Source organism: Rhincodon typus, chromosome 1 (assembly GCF_021869965.1).
Source record: "Rhincodon typus isolate 14 chromosome 1, sRhiTyp1.1, whole genome shotgun sequence".
Lineage (NCBI taxonomy): Eukaryota > Metazoa > Chordata > Chondrichthyes > Orectolobiformes > Rhincodontidae > Rhincodon > Rhincodon typus.
The window spans coordinates 44,876,785-44,894,020 of NC_063332.1; the positions used below are offsets into that span (position 1 = coordinate 44,876,785).

General features: G+C 43.0%; 1 protein-coding gene across 1 annotated transcript in view; it reads left to right on the plus strand.

Moving 5' to 3' along the window:
• LOC109928086 (CUGBP Elav-like family member 4) overlaps nucleotides 1-17,236 on the plus strand; it is a 1,150,049-nt gene that overhangs the window by 852,057 nt on the left and 280,756 nt on the right. Inside the window, exon 5 of the mRNA XM_048604689.1 lies at nucleotides 5,846-5,925. Within this exon, the coding sequence (XP_048460646.1) occupies nucleotides 5,846-5,925 (80 nt within the window). The remainder of the gene's footprint in view (nucleotides 1-5,845; nucleotides 5,926-17,236) is intronic.

A 17,236-nucleotide genomic window follows, 5' to 3' on the forward strand; every position in this document is an offset into this window, starting at 1 on the left:
TTTTGCAGGCAGGGCATTCCACGCCCTTACTACTCTCTGAGTAAAGAACCTACCTCTGACATCTGTCCTATATCTATCACCCCTCAATTTAAAGCTATGTCCCCTCGTGCTAGCCATCACCATCCGAGGAAAAAGGCTCCCACTGTCCACCCTATCTAATCCTCTGATCATCTTGTATGTCTCTATCAAGTCACCTCTTAACCTTCTTCTCTCTAATGAAAACAGCCTCAAGACCCTCAGCCTTTCCTCATAAGACCTTCCCTCCATACCAGGCAACATCCTGGTAAATCTCCTCTGCACCCTTTCCAATGCTTCCACATCCTTCCTATAATGCGGTGACCAGAACTGTACTCAATACTCCAAGTGCGGCCGCACCAGAGTTTTGTACAGCTGCAACATGACCTCATGGCTCCGAAACTCAATCCCTCTACCAATAAAACCTAACATACTGTACGCCTTCTTAACAACGCTATCAACCTGGGTGGCAACTTTCAGTGATCTATGCACATGGACACTGAGATCTTTCTGCTCATCCACACTACCAAGAATCTTACCATTAGCCCAGTACTCTGTATTCCTGTTACTCCTTCCAAAGTGAATCACCTCACACTTTTCCACATTAAACTCCATTTGCCACCTCTCAGCCCAGCTCTGCAGCTTATCTATGTCCCTCTGAAACCTGCAACATCCTTCCGTACTATCCACAACTCCACCGACTTTGGTGTCATCCGCAAATTTACTAACCCATCCTTCTACGCCCTCATCCAGGTCATTTATAAAAATGACAAACAGCAGTGGCCCCAAAACAGATCCTTGAGGTACACCACTAGTAACAACTCCAGGATGAACATTTCCCATCAACCACCACCCTCTGTCTTCTTACAGCTAGCCAATTTCTGATCCAAACCGCTAAATCACCCTCAATCCCATGCCTCCGTATTTTCTGCAATAGCCTACCATGGGGAACCTTATCAAACGCTTTACTGAAATCCATATACACCACATCAACCGCTTTACCCTCATCCACCTGATTGGTCACCTTCTCAAAGAACTCAATAAGGTTTGTGAGGCACGACCTACCCTTCACAAAACCGTGTTGACTATCCCTAATCAAATTATTCCTTTCTAGATGATTATAAATCCTATCTCTTATAATCCTTTCCAACACTTTACCCACAACCGAAGTAAGGCTCACTGGTCTATAATTGCCAGGGTTGTCTCTACTCCCCTCCTTGAACAAGGGGACAACATTTGCTAGTCTCCATTCTTGTGGCACTATTCCTGAAGGCAATGACGACATAAAGATTAAAGCCAAAGGCTCTGCAATCTCCTCTCTAGCTTCCCAGAGAATCCTAGGATAAATCCCATCTGGCCCAGGGGACTTATCTATTTTCACACCTTCCAGAATTGCTAACACCTCCTCCTTATGAACCTCAATCCCGTCTAGTCTAATAGACTGTATCTCAGTATTCTCCTCGACAACATTGTCTTTTTCCTGTGTGAATACTGACGAAAAATATTCATTTAGCACCTCTCCTATCTCTTCGGACTCCACGCACAACTTCCCACTACTGTCCTTGACCGGCCCTAATCTTACTCTAGTCATTACTGATCAAGAACCTAGCTATCTCAGCCTTAAATATACACAACGATTGTGTCCCCTCAGCTCTCTGTGGCAAAGAATTCCAAAGACTCCCAACTCTCTGAGAGAAGAAATTCTTCCTCATCTCAGTCTTAAATAGGTACCCGTTTATTCTGAGATTATGCCCTCTGGTTCTAGACTTTCCCATGAGGGGAAACCTCCTCTGAGCATTTATCCTGTCAAGTTCTTTAAGAACCTTGAATGAGTTCACCTCTCTAAACTGCAGAGAGTAGAGTCCCAACCTGTTTAGCTTTTGCTCGTAAGACAATCCTTCCATACTGAGTTCAATGTAGTGAACCTTCTCTGAACTGCCTGCAGTGAAATATTTTTCTTTCAAAAACATAGACTAAAACTGCTCACTTTATTCCAGATATGGCCTCACAAGCACTTTTACAGTTGCAGCAAGACTTTCCTACTCTTGTCCTCCAGCCCCCTTGAAATAAGGGCCAACATTCATTAACCTTCTTGATTACCTGCTGCACTAGCATGCCAACTTTTGGTGTTTCATGTACAAGTACCCCGAAGTCCCTTCGTGTTGCAGCTTTCTGCAGTTTTTTTTCCATTTAATTAATATTCTGTTCTTTTGTTCTCCCTTCCAAAATGAACAACTTCATATTTACCAGCATTATACTCCATTTGCTATCATTTTACCAACTTATTTAACCTATCAAAATCTTTCTGTAAACTGTTTGTATTCCTCTCACATCTTTTTTTGTTTCATCTGCAAATTTGGCAACAATACGTTCACTTCCTTCTTCCATGTCATTATTATATATTGTAAACAGTTGTAGTCCCAGCACTAATGCTTGTGGTTACAGATTACCAATCTGAAAAGGAGCCATTATCCATACCCACGGTTTCCTGCCCATTAGCTAATTCTCTATCCATGCCAGTACATCCTCACGGTCTCTTTCTTATGACAGTATTTTGTGAGATCCTGGCCAAACAATTCCCTGCAAGAGCCAATCAATGTTCTATATCCCTTGCTTTCAGCAGCATTATATTCTACTCTTCAGAGATTGCAAATATGACTGAAGGCTTCATGTTAGGAATGTTACCCTTACAGATTGCCATGGAAATGCTACACACTCCAGTAAAGACTACATATCAATGAAACAGTCAAACTATGAATGTAAGCATCCTGCCCTCTTCCTTCCTCAGACCAACAATGCATTTTCCTAAAAGAAATTCTCAACATTAAAGCAAACTGACGCCCTGTTAAAGCAACCATCCCATTTTGTTACAGCTAGTTCCCATGACTCTCATTCCTGAGCTAACCTAAAGAATGGAATTGTGCCTCAGTTAAAGGGGCACTACTTTCTAGAAAATAAAATTTGCACCTTAAATTTTTGATGTCTCCAACTACACTATTTCATAAATAAAAACGGTTTCTTAAAAATGTCTTTCTGGTACTAATGAGTCTAGGTATACTGATCATTCTTATCTCAAATCTGTAATTTGGAATGAACAATCAGTTTTATTGAGATCTGTTGGTTTTTGCTTTGGACAGGTCTTCAAATTAATACCTTAGCAACTTAACAATGTGTGTTTCATTGTATGCAGGGAATGAACTTTAACCTGAGATTCACTTGTGTTCCTATAAATAGGAATACCTGAAATTGGGACTTGTTAAGTTTGGAGATCGTACTAAAGAAAATCAATCTGAAAATGTGTGTTTCTCTGCAGTTGCTACTGAGTCTGCTGAGTCTATCCTGCATTTTAGTTTTTTGACTTATTTCCAGCATCCGCAGTATTTTGCTCTATTTTCGGGTTTGGGTTGCCTATTTGTGATGTATGTCTTTGCAAAAAGAAGCTTATGAATGCATAAATCTATGCTGCAGTTCTTTCCTTCACTGCCTTATTATCTTAATTTTAGTATTCTGATCCATGAGGTCAGCCTAGCTGGACAAGAAAATAAACCAACATCTTGCCTTTTCTTACCTGATCTTGGAATGCTCACATCATCCTTGTGAGCTGTGTGAGGATGGCTGGGGTGAGGTTAGTTTCTGAGAATTATATTCCTTACCTCAGAGAATTGCTACAAAGTCAAATGTAGAAATAAGAAAGAAACAGGTAGCACCTGCAGTTGCAAAGGATCGGATAATTTTGTCCTCCTGCTGCTTAGCCCACAGTCACAGAGTCACCTTTCTATCCGATGCCTGTTATCGAACTGCAGTTCCCTCCTTCTCCCCTTACTCCTGTGGTTATATATTAGCGTAAAAGGGATCAACAACTGACCTGAAACAAACAAGCATAGGTGTCCTACATTAGCGCAGCAGTCACTTGCATGAGTCATCCGATGCATATTAATTTAAGAGGGCATTTATAAAGATTGGTAAAACTTATTGACCACACTATGCTCTGCTCAGTTAATGTTTCCTCTGTTTCCAATTGACTGTGCAAAAATATCTTGATGGCACTACAAAAGGCTCAGGGATGTTAATGGAGCTTGATGTCATAATGTGGTGCTTTTAATACTTCTAATGTGAATGGGTTAGGATAATTGAAGACCTTATTATTCATTTTGATGGATCTTTGAAATGACATATTCACTGTGCAGAAAGTGAAGTGGATCTGACAACCCAATATAAACTGTCAGAAGATATACTAATGACTAAGGATAAGACCAGTTTTAGATGGTTGTGCTTTAGAAACTTTTTCTTTACATTGCAAATTTAAAAAGACAGTTTTCGTTTGTTGGACAAAAGCTGCAATTAAGAGCTATCAAAAACATTATCCACATGAAATCGTCCTCAGAAACATCAGCTTTCTGAGCAAAGCTTCCAACATTAGTTTCTTTTCCTCCTTGCCACTCTTGAAAAACACGCATTTTTTAGAATTTAGAATATGTGAACATAGACAGTGGGTGGCATTAAATTATTCAGTTATGCTGGAATTCATGTCTGAGACCAATCTTGTCCTCATTCACAGTCCCCACGCACTAATTGATTTTTCCCTCCCTTTTTCTCTGCATCTTTCACCATGATTTCATTCACATTTCTTGCATTTAGTTAATATACCACGCAGGCTTGGAAATCTCAATCACAAATGCTTCCATAATAAAAAAAGCCAGCTAAAGACTACTTCCTAAGCTAAGGCAAGTTTATTGACAGTCAAAGTTTCACAAACTGTGCCTGAAAACTCTCTCAGTCCCTTGAGTGAGTTTGTTAGCAAGTTTGAGCAACTGTCAAATGATAGCATTATTTGTCAGGAGACTATTTGTTTATTCAAATAAATTTCTGGATGCTTGGAATCATTCCTTAGGAACATTTGCTTGCAACACTAGTGTTTTATAAATTATTTTAACATTTATTTTGGGGGAACTGTAATGACGTCAACAGAGAATGATCACAAAATTCTGCCCGATATAGATGTCATCTTATCATTTCAGATTGGCATAGCAATGGCTGATGAGATGAAATGCTGACCATTAACAATGTAGACTTGATTGACAGTGCAATGGCGAAGCCAAATGAAGAACCAACTCACAAAGTATAATACTCCATATGGACTCTGAACTCTCAACTCAAAGCCTTATCTCATCTAATGAATTACTATGAACCTAACATTGTGCATTAGATAGAATCAGTGGTGTTCAACTGTAGCAGCAAAAGAGCAAAAATTTAAGAACAGCTCAGACTGTTATTGTCAAACTGTGATCTACGTTTAATAATGATGAGTGGTGGCATTACTCTCCAAATTCAAAGTTGAAGGTGTGATCATCAACGTATTTAGTTGTTGACATTTTATCAGGCAGTGAAATTGGTATTCATTTTCATCAGGAAAGATAATGCACATTGTTACTTAAAAATATAAACTATACAGTATGAAAACTTAATTTTAAGTCTGAATATACCAGATGATGTGCTAAATATTAAAATTTAATCTCAGGATTTATTTTGTTATTGAAAGCTACCTGCACCTCAGCAAAGCAGAACTAGACTGGACTGATTAAATATTTTCTCAGAGTGCTACGATACAGCATATGTAAAGAAATTAGGTTAATAACACACTGGTCAATTAATTTACTAACTTCTGGTTGTTATATTTATTTATTACTGGTTATCGATGACTGTAAAAGCTCTCGTTTTCCAACAGTTTTTTAAAGAGTGATGCTTGTGTTGAGGTAAGCGTCTCCAGTATATCCCAAGAAGCTACAGTCTTTACAGTTCAGCAGTCTGTCCTTTTCTTTCCCCACCACAGGATGTGCATTTGTGAAATTTTCCGCACATGCAGAAGCCCAGGCAGCCATCAACGCCTTACACGGTAGCCAGACGATGCCAGTAAGTACAAGCAGAGAAATTGAATTGTTTTAAATTCTTACATTATTTGACAAATCCCGAAGCAATTTAAAGGTAATATGGAAAACAAAATCTACACTACTGATAATGACATGTCATCAAGAAAACGCTGATTTTCACTTTTATTCAATCAAAATTATCTGGGCATTTTCATTGTCATCAACACAACATCTTAGAAAAGAATTTTGCACCTCTTTCTTTTGTGGCCTTTTCTGTATGAAGCAAGAGTTCACATTGGCTAATGGTAACTCTGTGGTGCTTGAATTATGGTGCTTTCTCTCCATCAATGCTATGATTGTGCTTAGGAGGCATCTCCAATGGGATGGACTTGGAGTTTCTATAAAGTGCACATGAGAATTATACTTGGATTACATTTAAGCCACTGCAACTTCCTCTTTATAATAATAACGTGTACTTGTTACTGCGCTCTTAAGCAGCCAGTAGAGATGAGGAAATGTGATAAAGGTTTAACCATTCACTGTAATTTGCATTAATTATAATCACATACTTCAGTTACAAAGGATTTTGGTACCAAAAATGAGTGAATAAGTTTACAGAGTACATTTGTCAAATTCTACTCAAACTGAAATACTCTATTTTTGGTAAGTAAATGGATTTTATAATGGGAAACATTTTTAGAAGCATTATGTATGAGCATCAGCTATGTCAACATGCACAGTACATACACTCAAAACTGCTTTTACTTTTAGTTTGTAAAGTTCACATGAGTATTTCAGGTTTTCCTTGCTGTGGCCCTAGGCAACTCAGTATTGAGTTTGTTACTTGTGAAAATTGCTGACATTTTACACCTATGCTATGAGAGTCAAAACAGGTTCAAATTCTGTCGCACACCAATTACCCCACCAATTCCCATGAAATTAAATGAAAAGTTTGCAAAATAAACACAATCAACAAACAAACCTTATTTCTCACATTTCAAAATGGCAACCACTTCTACTGAAATTAGCATTTTATACTCGGTATATTACTGTTTATGGAAAGGATTTTTGAAGCTTAAAAGCCAACGTTTATGCCATGATCTAGGGCAATTTATAAATTAGGATTATTTATTAAATCTCATAATATAATATTATACAAGTAGGATTTCCAAACAATCAGAATTTATATCAAATAACAATTATGCATACTGCTGACTATTAGGCACATACCTATTGTTTGGTGAAATTTAGGAGGAATTCTTTGTAAAAATGAACAATACGTTCCATGATTGTTAACTCTTGCCTCGGTGTTATACGGGTGTAATTTAGACCCCATCCAAAGATCTCAGCATAGAATCTTGACTGGAGTATCAGTGCAATTTCTTTGAGTTGACATAAATGCCAGGCTTCAAACTAAACATTAAATTTAATCAAGAGATGGTAAAGCTATTACAGAAGATAAAAAGATTGGCATTCTGCTGGGATAAGATAAAATGGGCCATACAGCATTATTCATATGAATTTTTCTAATATATTCAAATTGAGGGAAATTGTCTTAAATGAATTGAATTTGAAGGAAAGTGGGATGGATTATTAACGAAAATATGAATCTTACAGTAATGGGAGTTAAACTACCAAGGAAACAGCTTATAAACCTATAAAATTAAGTTTTGGACCTAGATGTTGTGGTCAGAAGCAAATAATGATGCTCGAGTTTGATCTCAAGACAAACTTCCCACAAAAATAAAGCAATGTCTGTGATATAAACTTTCCCATTCCTAATGGAGTTTAAATCTTGTGCCCAGTCAAGGGAATCTCCAGGCATCTGTGGTTATTTTAGTCTTTCAATCAGGGTCAACTGCAACCAACAGGATGGCTATGTGGAGTTTAGTCAAAGTTCGAAACAGGATATAGCACTAGTGATGCAGCAGAACATAAGACCAGTAGCAAGCATCAGTCGAGATCAGGCAGGATGTCTGGCATACATAGGTAGCTCCTTTTTTTCTTCTTATTCCACTTTTCCTCCAGGTGTCTTAGTCCCTGACAATTTCTCAAACTAATCAAGGATGTGAGCATGGAACTACCCTTAGGAGTATCTCTCTACCACCTATTAAACTGAAATCTCTCAAGAGCTCTTACTTTATAATTTTTTTTTTCGGGTGGAGTTAGATTAATAACAAGGCCATTTTGCACCATAAAGACTTAGTTTATTTCAAAATATCTTTAAAACAATGAAATCTTTGTTGAAACCTTGGTTTGGAGAATTTTAATGTCATTCACCTGCTGTTAGCTTCTTGAGCCTTTGTACATATCATCTGCCTTCATTTAACTAAGTCTTACATCATTCTTTCCTCACTCCATTCTCCCAAGAACAATTCTATCTCTAGCCTTCAGACTAGCTCTCAAGAAGTTTCATTAATTGCATTTGTCCATGACCAGTTGTTTATGTCTAAGGCTGTTCATAAAACCTGTTAACAAGCTTGCTCATAAATAGCATTTGGTCCAGTCTTCTTATTAGTTATCAAAATGTTGAACCATGGATTGATTCACCAAGGTAACTTCTATTCTACTTCCACACACTAATTAACGTATCTATTTCAGCAGACATCTTAATTAAACAAAGATAAATGAAAAGTCTGCCATAGCTTTGTAGTATAGTTGTTGATTTAAGTATCTGTCCAGTTGCTATCCCACTAGGCCTCATTTGTCCATGGCTCCTTGTTAGGCTAGCTATTCTAAGAACAATATTCTCCTCACTTTGTTTCTAGTGAAAAAAATCTTAAGTACTTTTCAGGAATATGAAAATTACAGCACTACCCTATTCCTTTGCCTATTTCAGGCTCACATTTTATGCATTTTTTTCATTTGTAATAAATCCAGCAGAGTTAGTAAGCAATGTAAGCAGCCAATCACATTGAAATATTCCCATAGACAGCAACTGAAAACTTATCGCTTATCATTTCAAACATCGAATAGCAATACATGATTGGACTTAGATAAAAGCTAAGCTAGAGATAAAAATACATTTTTAATTACTTTCTTAAAAATAACATATGAAGCTTTATATCAAACTGGCCATTGCACAAATTCAATATTTGCTCATCAGAGTCAGCAAGGATGTTTAGCAGTTATCATTAACTTAGTGTGCCAATAAAAACCCAGTTACACCTAATTCAACAAAGTGTAAATTTTAAAGGGTGAAAGTCTTTATGAAGTGCAATGATTAATTAGAGATGGCACTTTGGGAGGACTTCAAAAAGCACACCATCTATACGAACATTGGATAACTTACAGCAATTTCCGGATGGTAATCTGAGCATATTGCAGAATCCAAACTCACTGTTAGAATCGGCGGATTCATGGGGGTGAATTTTACCAAAAATCAGTTCAAAGTAAATTTCGGGCAAGTTCACGATGGTCTCTCTCCATGTGCTTTAGCAGGTTATCTCTCACAATTCTCCACTGCTCACCTCATTACTCATACACCACAACTTGATGGCGCAATTCTAGTGCTATCATAAACTCGTAAGCTCCAGAAGTAATTACCATTACCAGGACTCTCTGGGATTTCTACTTCAAGTGCCATATTTAAAACAAAGCTGTGCACCAAGTCAATCACTGCCAGCCAGGAATAACCCTTCATGATATGCATAGTGGGAAGAAACAAAAAAGGAAAAGGCTCTGAGGTCATTTGGATGGCATGGGTGACACTTTATGTGGCATAGCTGAAATTAAGGGGAGGCAATGGCACAGTGGTAATGTCACTGGAATAGAAACGCAAAGCCCACAGTAATGTTCTGGGGCATAGGAACAAATCCCCATGAATTCCATTAAAAGTCTAGCCAGTGGTGACCATGATACCATTGCTGATTGCCACAAAGACCTATCTGGTTCACTAATGTCCTTTAGGGAAGGTGATGAGCCATCTTCACCAGGTCTGGCCTACATGTGATTCCAGACCCACGCCAATGTTGTTGACTCTGAATTGTTGTCTGGGCAATTAGGAAGTGACAGTAAGAATCAGCTTAGTCAGCAACACCCACACCATCATATATAAAATAAAATAATTTGAGAAGTAGAAGCTCACATTTGTAAATGTACACCCACTCTCCATCATCACTTGTCTCATCAACTGAACTACAAGAATCAAGCTACACGAGATACCCATTCTTAGAGCTCTACCATCTATGAACCGTGTCTAAAGGAGCACTATTCTTTCCTTCATATAAAATTTTTCATTGTTGAGGACTGACTGTGATCCACTCCTCAGACAGTAATGATTTGGAACCCCTGTCCCTGTCTGCTGCAAGCGAACTGACTGGCTACGTTCAAGCACCTAGACTGACATCAGACAATATCCTTGACTTACTCTGTCCATGCCCCTCACTGATGACAGTCCCCCTTGACTTTACTGAGGACCGCTCCCCTTAGACTTTCAGACACGGGTCATTTGGTTGAAGCAAATGTAGTATGTCTCCTTCTTATACATGGTGCAGGTGAGAGATTGACATAACTTATTGCCTTCCAGTGACATGACACCCTCTTGACTGATCATTGCTGGTAAAGCCACTTGGCTTTGTGTCTGCCCAAAGAGGCAAGGCAAGACAGAAATACTGTGAGCCTATTAGTTCTGATTGATGTGGCAATGCACAAAAAGCCAAGACAAGACAGGGTTAAGGCTTTAGCAAACAGGGTTAAGGAAAATCCCAAAGCCTTTTATTCATACATAAGGAGCAAGAGGGTAACTAGAGAAAGGGTTGGCCCACTCAAGGACAAAGGAAGGAAGTTATGCGAGGAGTCAGAGAAAATGAGTGAAATTCTTAATGAGTACTTTGCGTCGGTATTCACTGAGGAGAGGGACATGACGGATGTTGAGGTTAGGGATAGATGTTTAATTACTCTAGGTCAAGTCAGCGTAAGGAGGGGGGAAGTGTTGGGTATTCTAAAAGTCATTAGGGTGGACAAGTCCCCAGGTCCGGATGGGATCTATCCCAGGTTACTGAGGGACGCAAGAGAAGAAATAGCTGGGGCCTTAACAGATATCTTTGCAGCATCCTTGAGCACGGGTGAGGTCCCGGAGGACTGGAGAATTGCTAATGTTGTCCACTTGTTTAAGAAGGGTAGCAAGGATAATCCAGGTAATTATAGACCGGTGAGTCTGACATCAGTGGTGGGGAAGATACTGAGGGATAAGATCTATTTACATTTGGAAGAAAATGGGCTTATTAGTGATAGGCAGCATGGTTTTGTGCAGGGAAGGTCATGTCTTACCAACTTGATAGAATTCTTTGAGGAAGTGACAAAGTTGATAGATGAGGGAAGGGCTGTAGATGGCATATACATGGACTTCAGTAAGGAGTTTGATAAGGTTCCCCATGGTAGACTGATGGAGAAAGTGAAGTTGCATGGGGTCCAGGGTGTACTAGCTAGATGGATAGAGAACTGGTTGGGCAACAGGAGACAGAGAGTTGTAGTGGAAGGGAGTTTCTCAAAATGGAGAACTGTGACCAGTGGTGTTCCACAGGGATCCGTGTTGGGACCACTGTTGTTTGTGATATACATAAATGATTTGAAGGAAGGTATAGATGGTCTGATTAGCAAGTTTGCAGATGACACTAAGATTGGTGGAGTAACAGATAGTGAAGGGAACTGTCGGAGAATGCAGCAGAATATAGATAGATTGGAGAATTAGGCAGAGAAATAGCAGATGGAGTTCAATCCAGGCAAATGCGAGGTGATGCATTTTGGAAGATCCAATTCAAGAGTGAACGATACGGTAAATGAAAAAGTCCTGGGGAAAATTGATGCACAGAGAGATCTGGGTGTTCAGGTCCATTGTACCCTGAAGGTGGCAACGCAGGTGGATAGAGTGGTCAAGAAGGCATACAGCATGCTTTCATTCATTGGACGGGGTATTGAGTACAAGAGTTGGCAGGCCATGTTACAGTTGTATAGGACTTTGGTTCGACCACATTTGGAATACTGCGTAGAGTTCTGGTCGCCACATTACCAAAAGGATATGGATGCTTTGGAGAGGGTGCAGAGGAGGTTCACCAGGATGTTGCCTGGTATGGAGGGCGCTAGCTATGAAGAGAGGTTGAGTAGATTAGGATTATTTACATTAGAAAGAAGGAGGTTGAGGGGGGACCTGATTGAGGTCTACAAAATCATGAGAGGTATAGGGTGGATAGCAAGAAGCTTTTTCCCAGAGTGGGGGACTCAATTACTAGGGTCACGATTTCAAGGTGAGAGGGGAAAAGTTTAAGGGAGATATGCATGGAAAGTTCTTTACGCTGAGGGTGGTGGGTGCCTGGAACACGTTGCCAGCGGAGGTGGTAGAGGCAGGCACGATAGCGACATTTAAGGTGTATCGAGACAGATACATGAATGGGCAGGGAGCAGAGGGATACAGATCCTTGGAAAATAGGCACAGGTTTAGATAGAGGATCTGGATTGGCACAGGCTTGGAGGGCCGAAGGGCCTGTTCCTGTGCTGTAATTTTCTTTGTTCTTTGTTCTTTGTTCTTTGTTCTTTGTTACTGTGAGCAAAGACAAAAATCAAAATTGCTGGAAAAGCTCAGCAGTGCTCACAGCATCTGTGGAGAGAAATCAGAGTTACGTTTTGAGTCAAGTTACCCTTCATCAGAAGTGAAGGTAGCAAGGAAAATGTCAGTTTATATGCAGAAGATAGGGTGGGGAAGGAGGAGATAAGGAGTAAACGATAGATGGGGATGTGGATAACGATCTGGCTAAAATGGTGAATAGCTATTAATGGGGACTGTTAGTGGCTAACGCTGGGTGGTGTGTAATAGCAGACCATGTGTAACAAGGCCTGGTGTGTGGGGTAGGGGGCTGGGACATAGAGAGTTTAGGTCCTAAAATTATTGAACTCGATATTGAGTCCAAAGGGCTACAGGACCCCCAGGTGAAAAATGAGGTGTTGTTCTTCCAGCTTGCGCTGACCTTCACTGGAACACTGCAGCAAGCCTGAGACAGGGAGGTTGGCCAGAGAACAGGGTGGTGTATTGAAGTTACTGTGAGCATCTAAGTTGTTGCCAAATGAAAGGGTTCTGGGACCAAGCAAAAAGCCCTGAGTTGCATTTGGCTCCAATCCATGTACCTGTCCCTCATGTAAAGCTGCCTAGCAGCAACATTGCAATACTCCAAAGTGCGGTATTGAAGTAGATGTCCCTGTCCCAAGTGACCAGAGATGTACCATAATGATGTATTGAGGCAGGTGCAAGTCCAATGCTAGGAAGGGGGCAGGAGGTTGCTGTCCATGGAATGTTCCCTGGGATGCTGGACATGATGGAGGTCCAGAGAACAGCGAGCTGAACTGCCAGGTGCATACTCAACATATCATGGTGGGAAATCCCAATATCTAGTTTCTCTCTGTCACAGGGGAGAACAGCAGATTGCATATAAAGGAGATGAAAGTAGGTTATACTGAATTGTTAATACATGGAAATGGGCCTCTTACTGCTCACTAGCAAGATTCTTCTTTCACCATTCAAACATCACGTGGAAAATCAAATATTTTTTCTCACCTTCAGGAATCTCATTTTTCCAATCTTGCCATATTTTCCCAACTGACTCGCCAATGTTCATATTGTTCAAGGGCAGGAAAAATTCAGGCAAAGGTTACAACACTAACAGTTTTGCCTTCGTTACTACAGCAAAATCAAGTTCTAAACAGAGACTGATAGTGGGGGGGTGGGGGCAATGGCCTAGTGATACTATCACTGGACTGTTAATCCCAAGACCAAGATAACATTCTGGGCAACAGGGGGAATTTGAATTCAACACATATCTGAAATTAATGATCTAGTGATGATTATGAATCCATTGCCAAGACAATATCTACACTCATGGCATTGAGATCCTTCAGAAGCATTTCTCCCTGCGACTCCTCAAACACACACTTGCAGCAATGCGCGGGCATCTCCTGGTACTACAATCAAGCCTACCCGAGCTCAGAGCCTCCCTCTCTCAGACCTGCAAAGGACCTCTCCTGTTTTTTATTTTTCGTAGGATCCACAACCTGAACTCTCAATTCTACTCAGCTTTATTGGACACTAAAAACCGTAAGTACAGTAAACTTACTGGTGCCTACCACCCAAAACGGGCTTCCTCCACCCCCCAAATCCCCAGCCGTACCCAGGACCTTCCCCACAATGGGTCCGCCGCCACTGGCCATAGGGCCACTATCGGGGAACCCACAGATGACATCACATCCGCCACCGCCGGGTTCCCCACTTCCGGGACAGCGAACACCATCGCTGCCATTGCCACCGACACTGAAGGCGCGACTACCATCACCGCTACTGCCGCCGCCTACCCCGCTCCTCCCACCGCCGATGCAACTCCACCCACCGCCGGCACCGGCGCAACTCTGCCCACCGCTGACACCGACGCAACTCCACCCACAGCCGACGCCGACGTCGCTCCGCCCACAGCCTCCACAGCCAGTAACTCCAGAGGGCACAATAGCAACCAGCCCTGCCGAGTCTTCACCATCCCCCCAGACCTACCCCTTACTGAGGACGAACGGTCAGTCCTCAGTAAAGGGCTCACCTTTGTCCCCCTCCACCCACAGATCAACGAATACCGCTCACGCTTGGAAATAGAGCAGTTTTTCCGCCGCCTCCGTCTCCAAGCTTACTTCTTCAACCGTGAACCTAACCCTCCCTCTACTGACCCCTTCTCCCGCTTCCAACACACCCTCTCCTCCTGAACACCACCCCAAGGCCTCCTACCCTCCCTTGACCTCTTCATCTCCAACTGCCGTCGAGACATCAATTGCCTCAACCTCTCCACCCCTCTCACCCACTCCAACCTCTCCCCCGCAGAACATGCAGCCCTCCGCTCCCTCCACTCCAATCCCAACCTCACCATAAAACCCGCGGACAAGGGAGGCGCAGTTGTAGTATGGCGCACTGACCTCTACATCACTGAGGCCAGACGCCAACTCTCCGACACCTCCTCCTACCGCCCCCTTGATCATGACACCACCCCTGAGCACCAAACCAACATCTCCCAAACCATCCACAACATCATCACCTCAGGTGACCTCCTACCCACGGCCTCCAACCTCATCATTCCCCAACCTCGCACAGCCCGCTTCTATCTCCTTCCCAAAATCCACAAACCTGAATGCCCTGGTCGACCCATTGTCTCCGCCTGCTCCTGCCCCACCGAACTGATCTCCAACTATCTAGACTCCATTTTCTCCCCCTTGGTCCAGGAACTCCCTACCTATGTCCGTGACACCACCCACGCCCTCCACCTCCTCCAGAACTTCCAATTCCCCGGTCCCCAACACCTCATCTTTACCACGGGCGTCCAGTCCCTCTACACCTGCATTCCCCATGCAGATGGCCTAAAGGCCCTCCCATTCTTCCTGTCCCGCAGGCCCGACCAGTCCCCCTCCACTGACACCCTCATCCGCTTAGCCGAACTCGCCCTCACCCTCAACAACTTCTCCTTCAATTCCTCCCACTTCCTGCAGACAAAGGGGGTGGCCATTGGTACCCACATGGGCCCAAGCTACGCCTGCCTCTTTGTAGGTTACGTGGAACAATCCCTCTTCCGTATCTGCACTGGCCCTAAACCCCACCTCTTCCTCCATTACATTGATGACTGTATCGGCGCCACCTCGTGCTCCCACGAGGAGCTCGAACAGTTCATCCACTTCACCAACACCTTCCACCCCAACCTTAAGTTCACCTGGACCATCTCTAATACCTCTCTCCCCTTCCTGGACCTCTCTGTCTCCATATCGGGCAACCACCTAGAAACCGATATTCATTTCAAGCCCACCGACTCCCACAGCTACCTAGAATACTCCTCCTCCCACCCACCTTCCTGCAAAAATGCCATCCCATATTCCCAATTCCTTCGCCTCCGCCGCATCTGCTCCCAGGATGAGGCATTCCACTCCCGTACATCTCAGTTGTCCTCGTTTTTCAAGGACCGTAACATCCCCCACTCAGTGGTCGAGAACACCCTCAACCGTGTCCCCCACATCTCCTGCAACTCATTCCTCACACCCCGTCCACGCAATAAGAACCAAAAAAGAATCCCCCTCGTCCTCACGTACCAGCCCACCAACCTCCGGATCCAATGCATCATCCTCCGACACTTCCGCCATCTGCAATCCGACCCCACCATCAAAGACATCTTTCCCTCCCCACCCTTATCTGCTTTCCGGAGGGACCACTCTCTCCGTGACTCCCTTGTCTGCTCCACACTCCCCTCCAGCTCCACCACACCCGGCACTTTTCCCTGCAACCGCAGGAAGTGCTACACCTGCCCCCATACCTCCTCCCTCACCCCCATCCCAGGCCCCAAGAAGACTTTCCACATCAAGCAGATGTTCACCTGCACATCTGCCAATGTGGTATACTGCATCCGCTGTACCCGGTGTGGCTTCCTCTACATCGGGGAAACCAAGCGGAGGCTCGGGGACCGCTTTGCAGAACACCTAAGCTCGGTTCGCAATAAACAACTGCACCTCCCAGTCGCGAACCATTTCAACTCCCCCTCCCATTCCTCAGACGACATGTCCATCCTGGGCCTCCTGCAGTGCCACAACGATGCCACCCGAAGGTTGCAGGAACAGCAACTCATATTCCGCTTGGGAACCCTGCAGCCCAATGGTATCAATGTGGATTTCACAAGCTTCAAAATCTCCCCTCCCCCTAACGCATCCCAAAACCAGTCCAGCTCGTCCCCGCCTCCCTAACCTGTTCTTCCTCCCACCTATCCCCTCCTCCCACCTCAAGCCGCACCCCCATCTCCTACCGACTAACCTCATCCCGCCCCCTTGACCTGTCCGTCCTCCCTGGACTGACCTATCCCCTCCCTAACTCCCCACCTACACTCACCTTTACTGGCCCCATCCCTGCCTCTTCGACCTGTTTGTTTCCTCTCCACCTATCCTCTCCTCTATCCATCTTCTATCCGCCTCCCACTCTCTCCCCATTTATTTCAGAACCCCCTTTCCCTCCCCCTTTTCTGATGAAGGGTCTCGGCCCGAAATGTCAGCCTTTCTGCTCCTGTGATGCTGCTTGGCCTGTTGTGTTCATCCAGCCCTGCACCTTGTTGTATCAGAAAAACCCATCTGGTTGCTTAATGCCCTTTAGGGAAGGAAACTGCCATCCTTCCTTGGTCTGGCCTACATGTGACTCCAGACCCACAGCAATGTGGTTGATTTTCAACTGCCCTCTGGGCAAATAGGAATGGGTAATAAATGTTGCCTAAAAGAAAGACACTCTCATCCTTTTAATGAATAAAAAAAATCTGAAACATCCAGATTATTGTACAGTAAAGAAATTGAAGTAGAAGATTAACCAT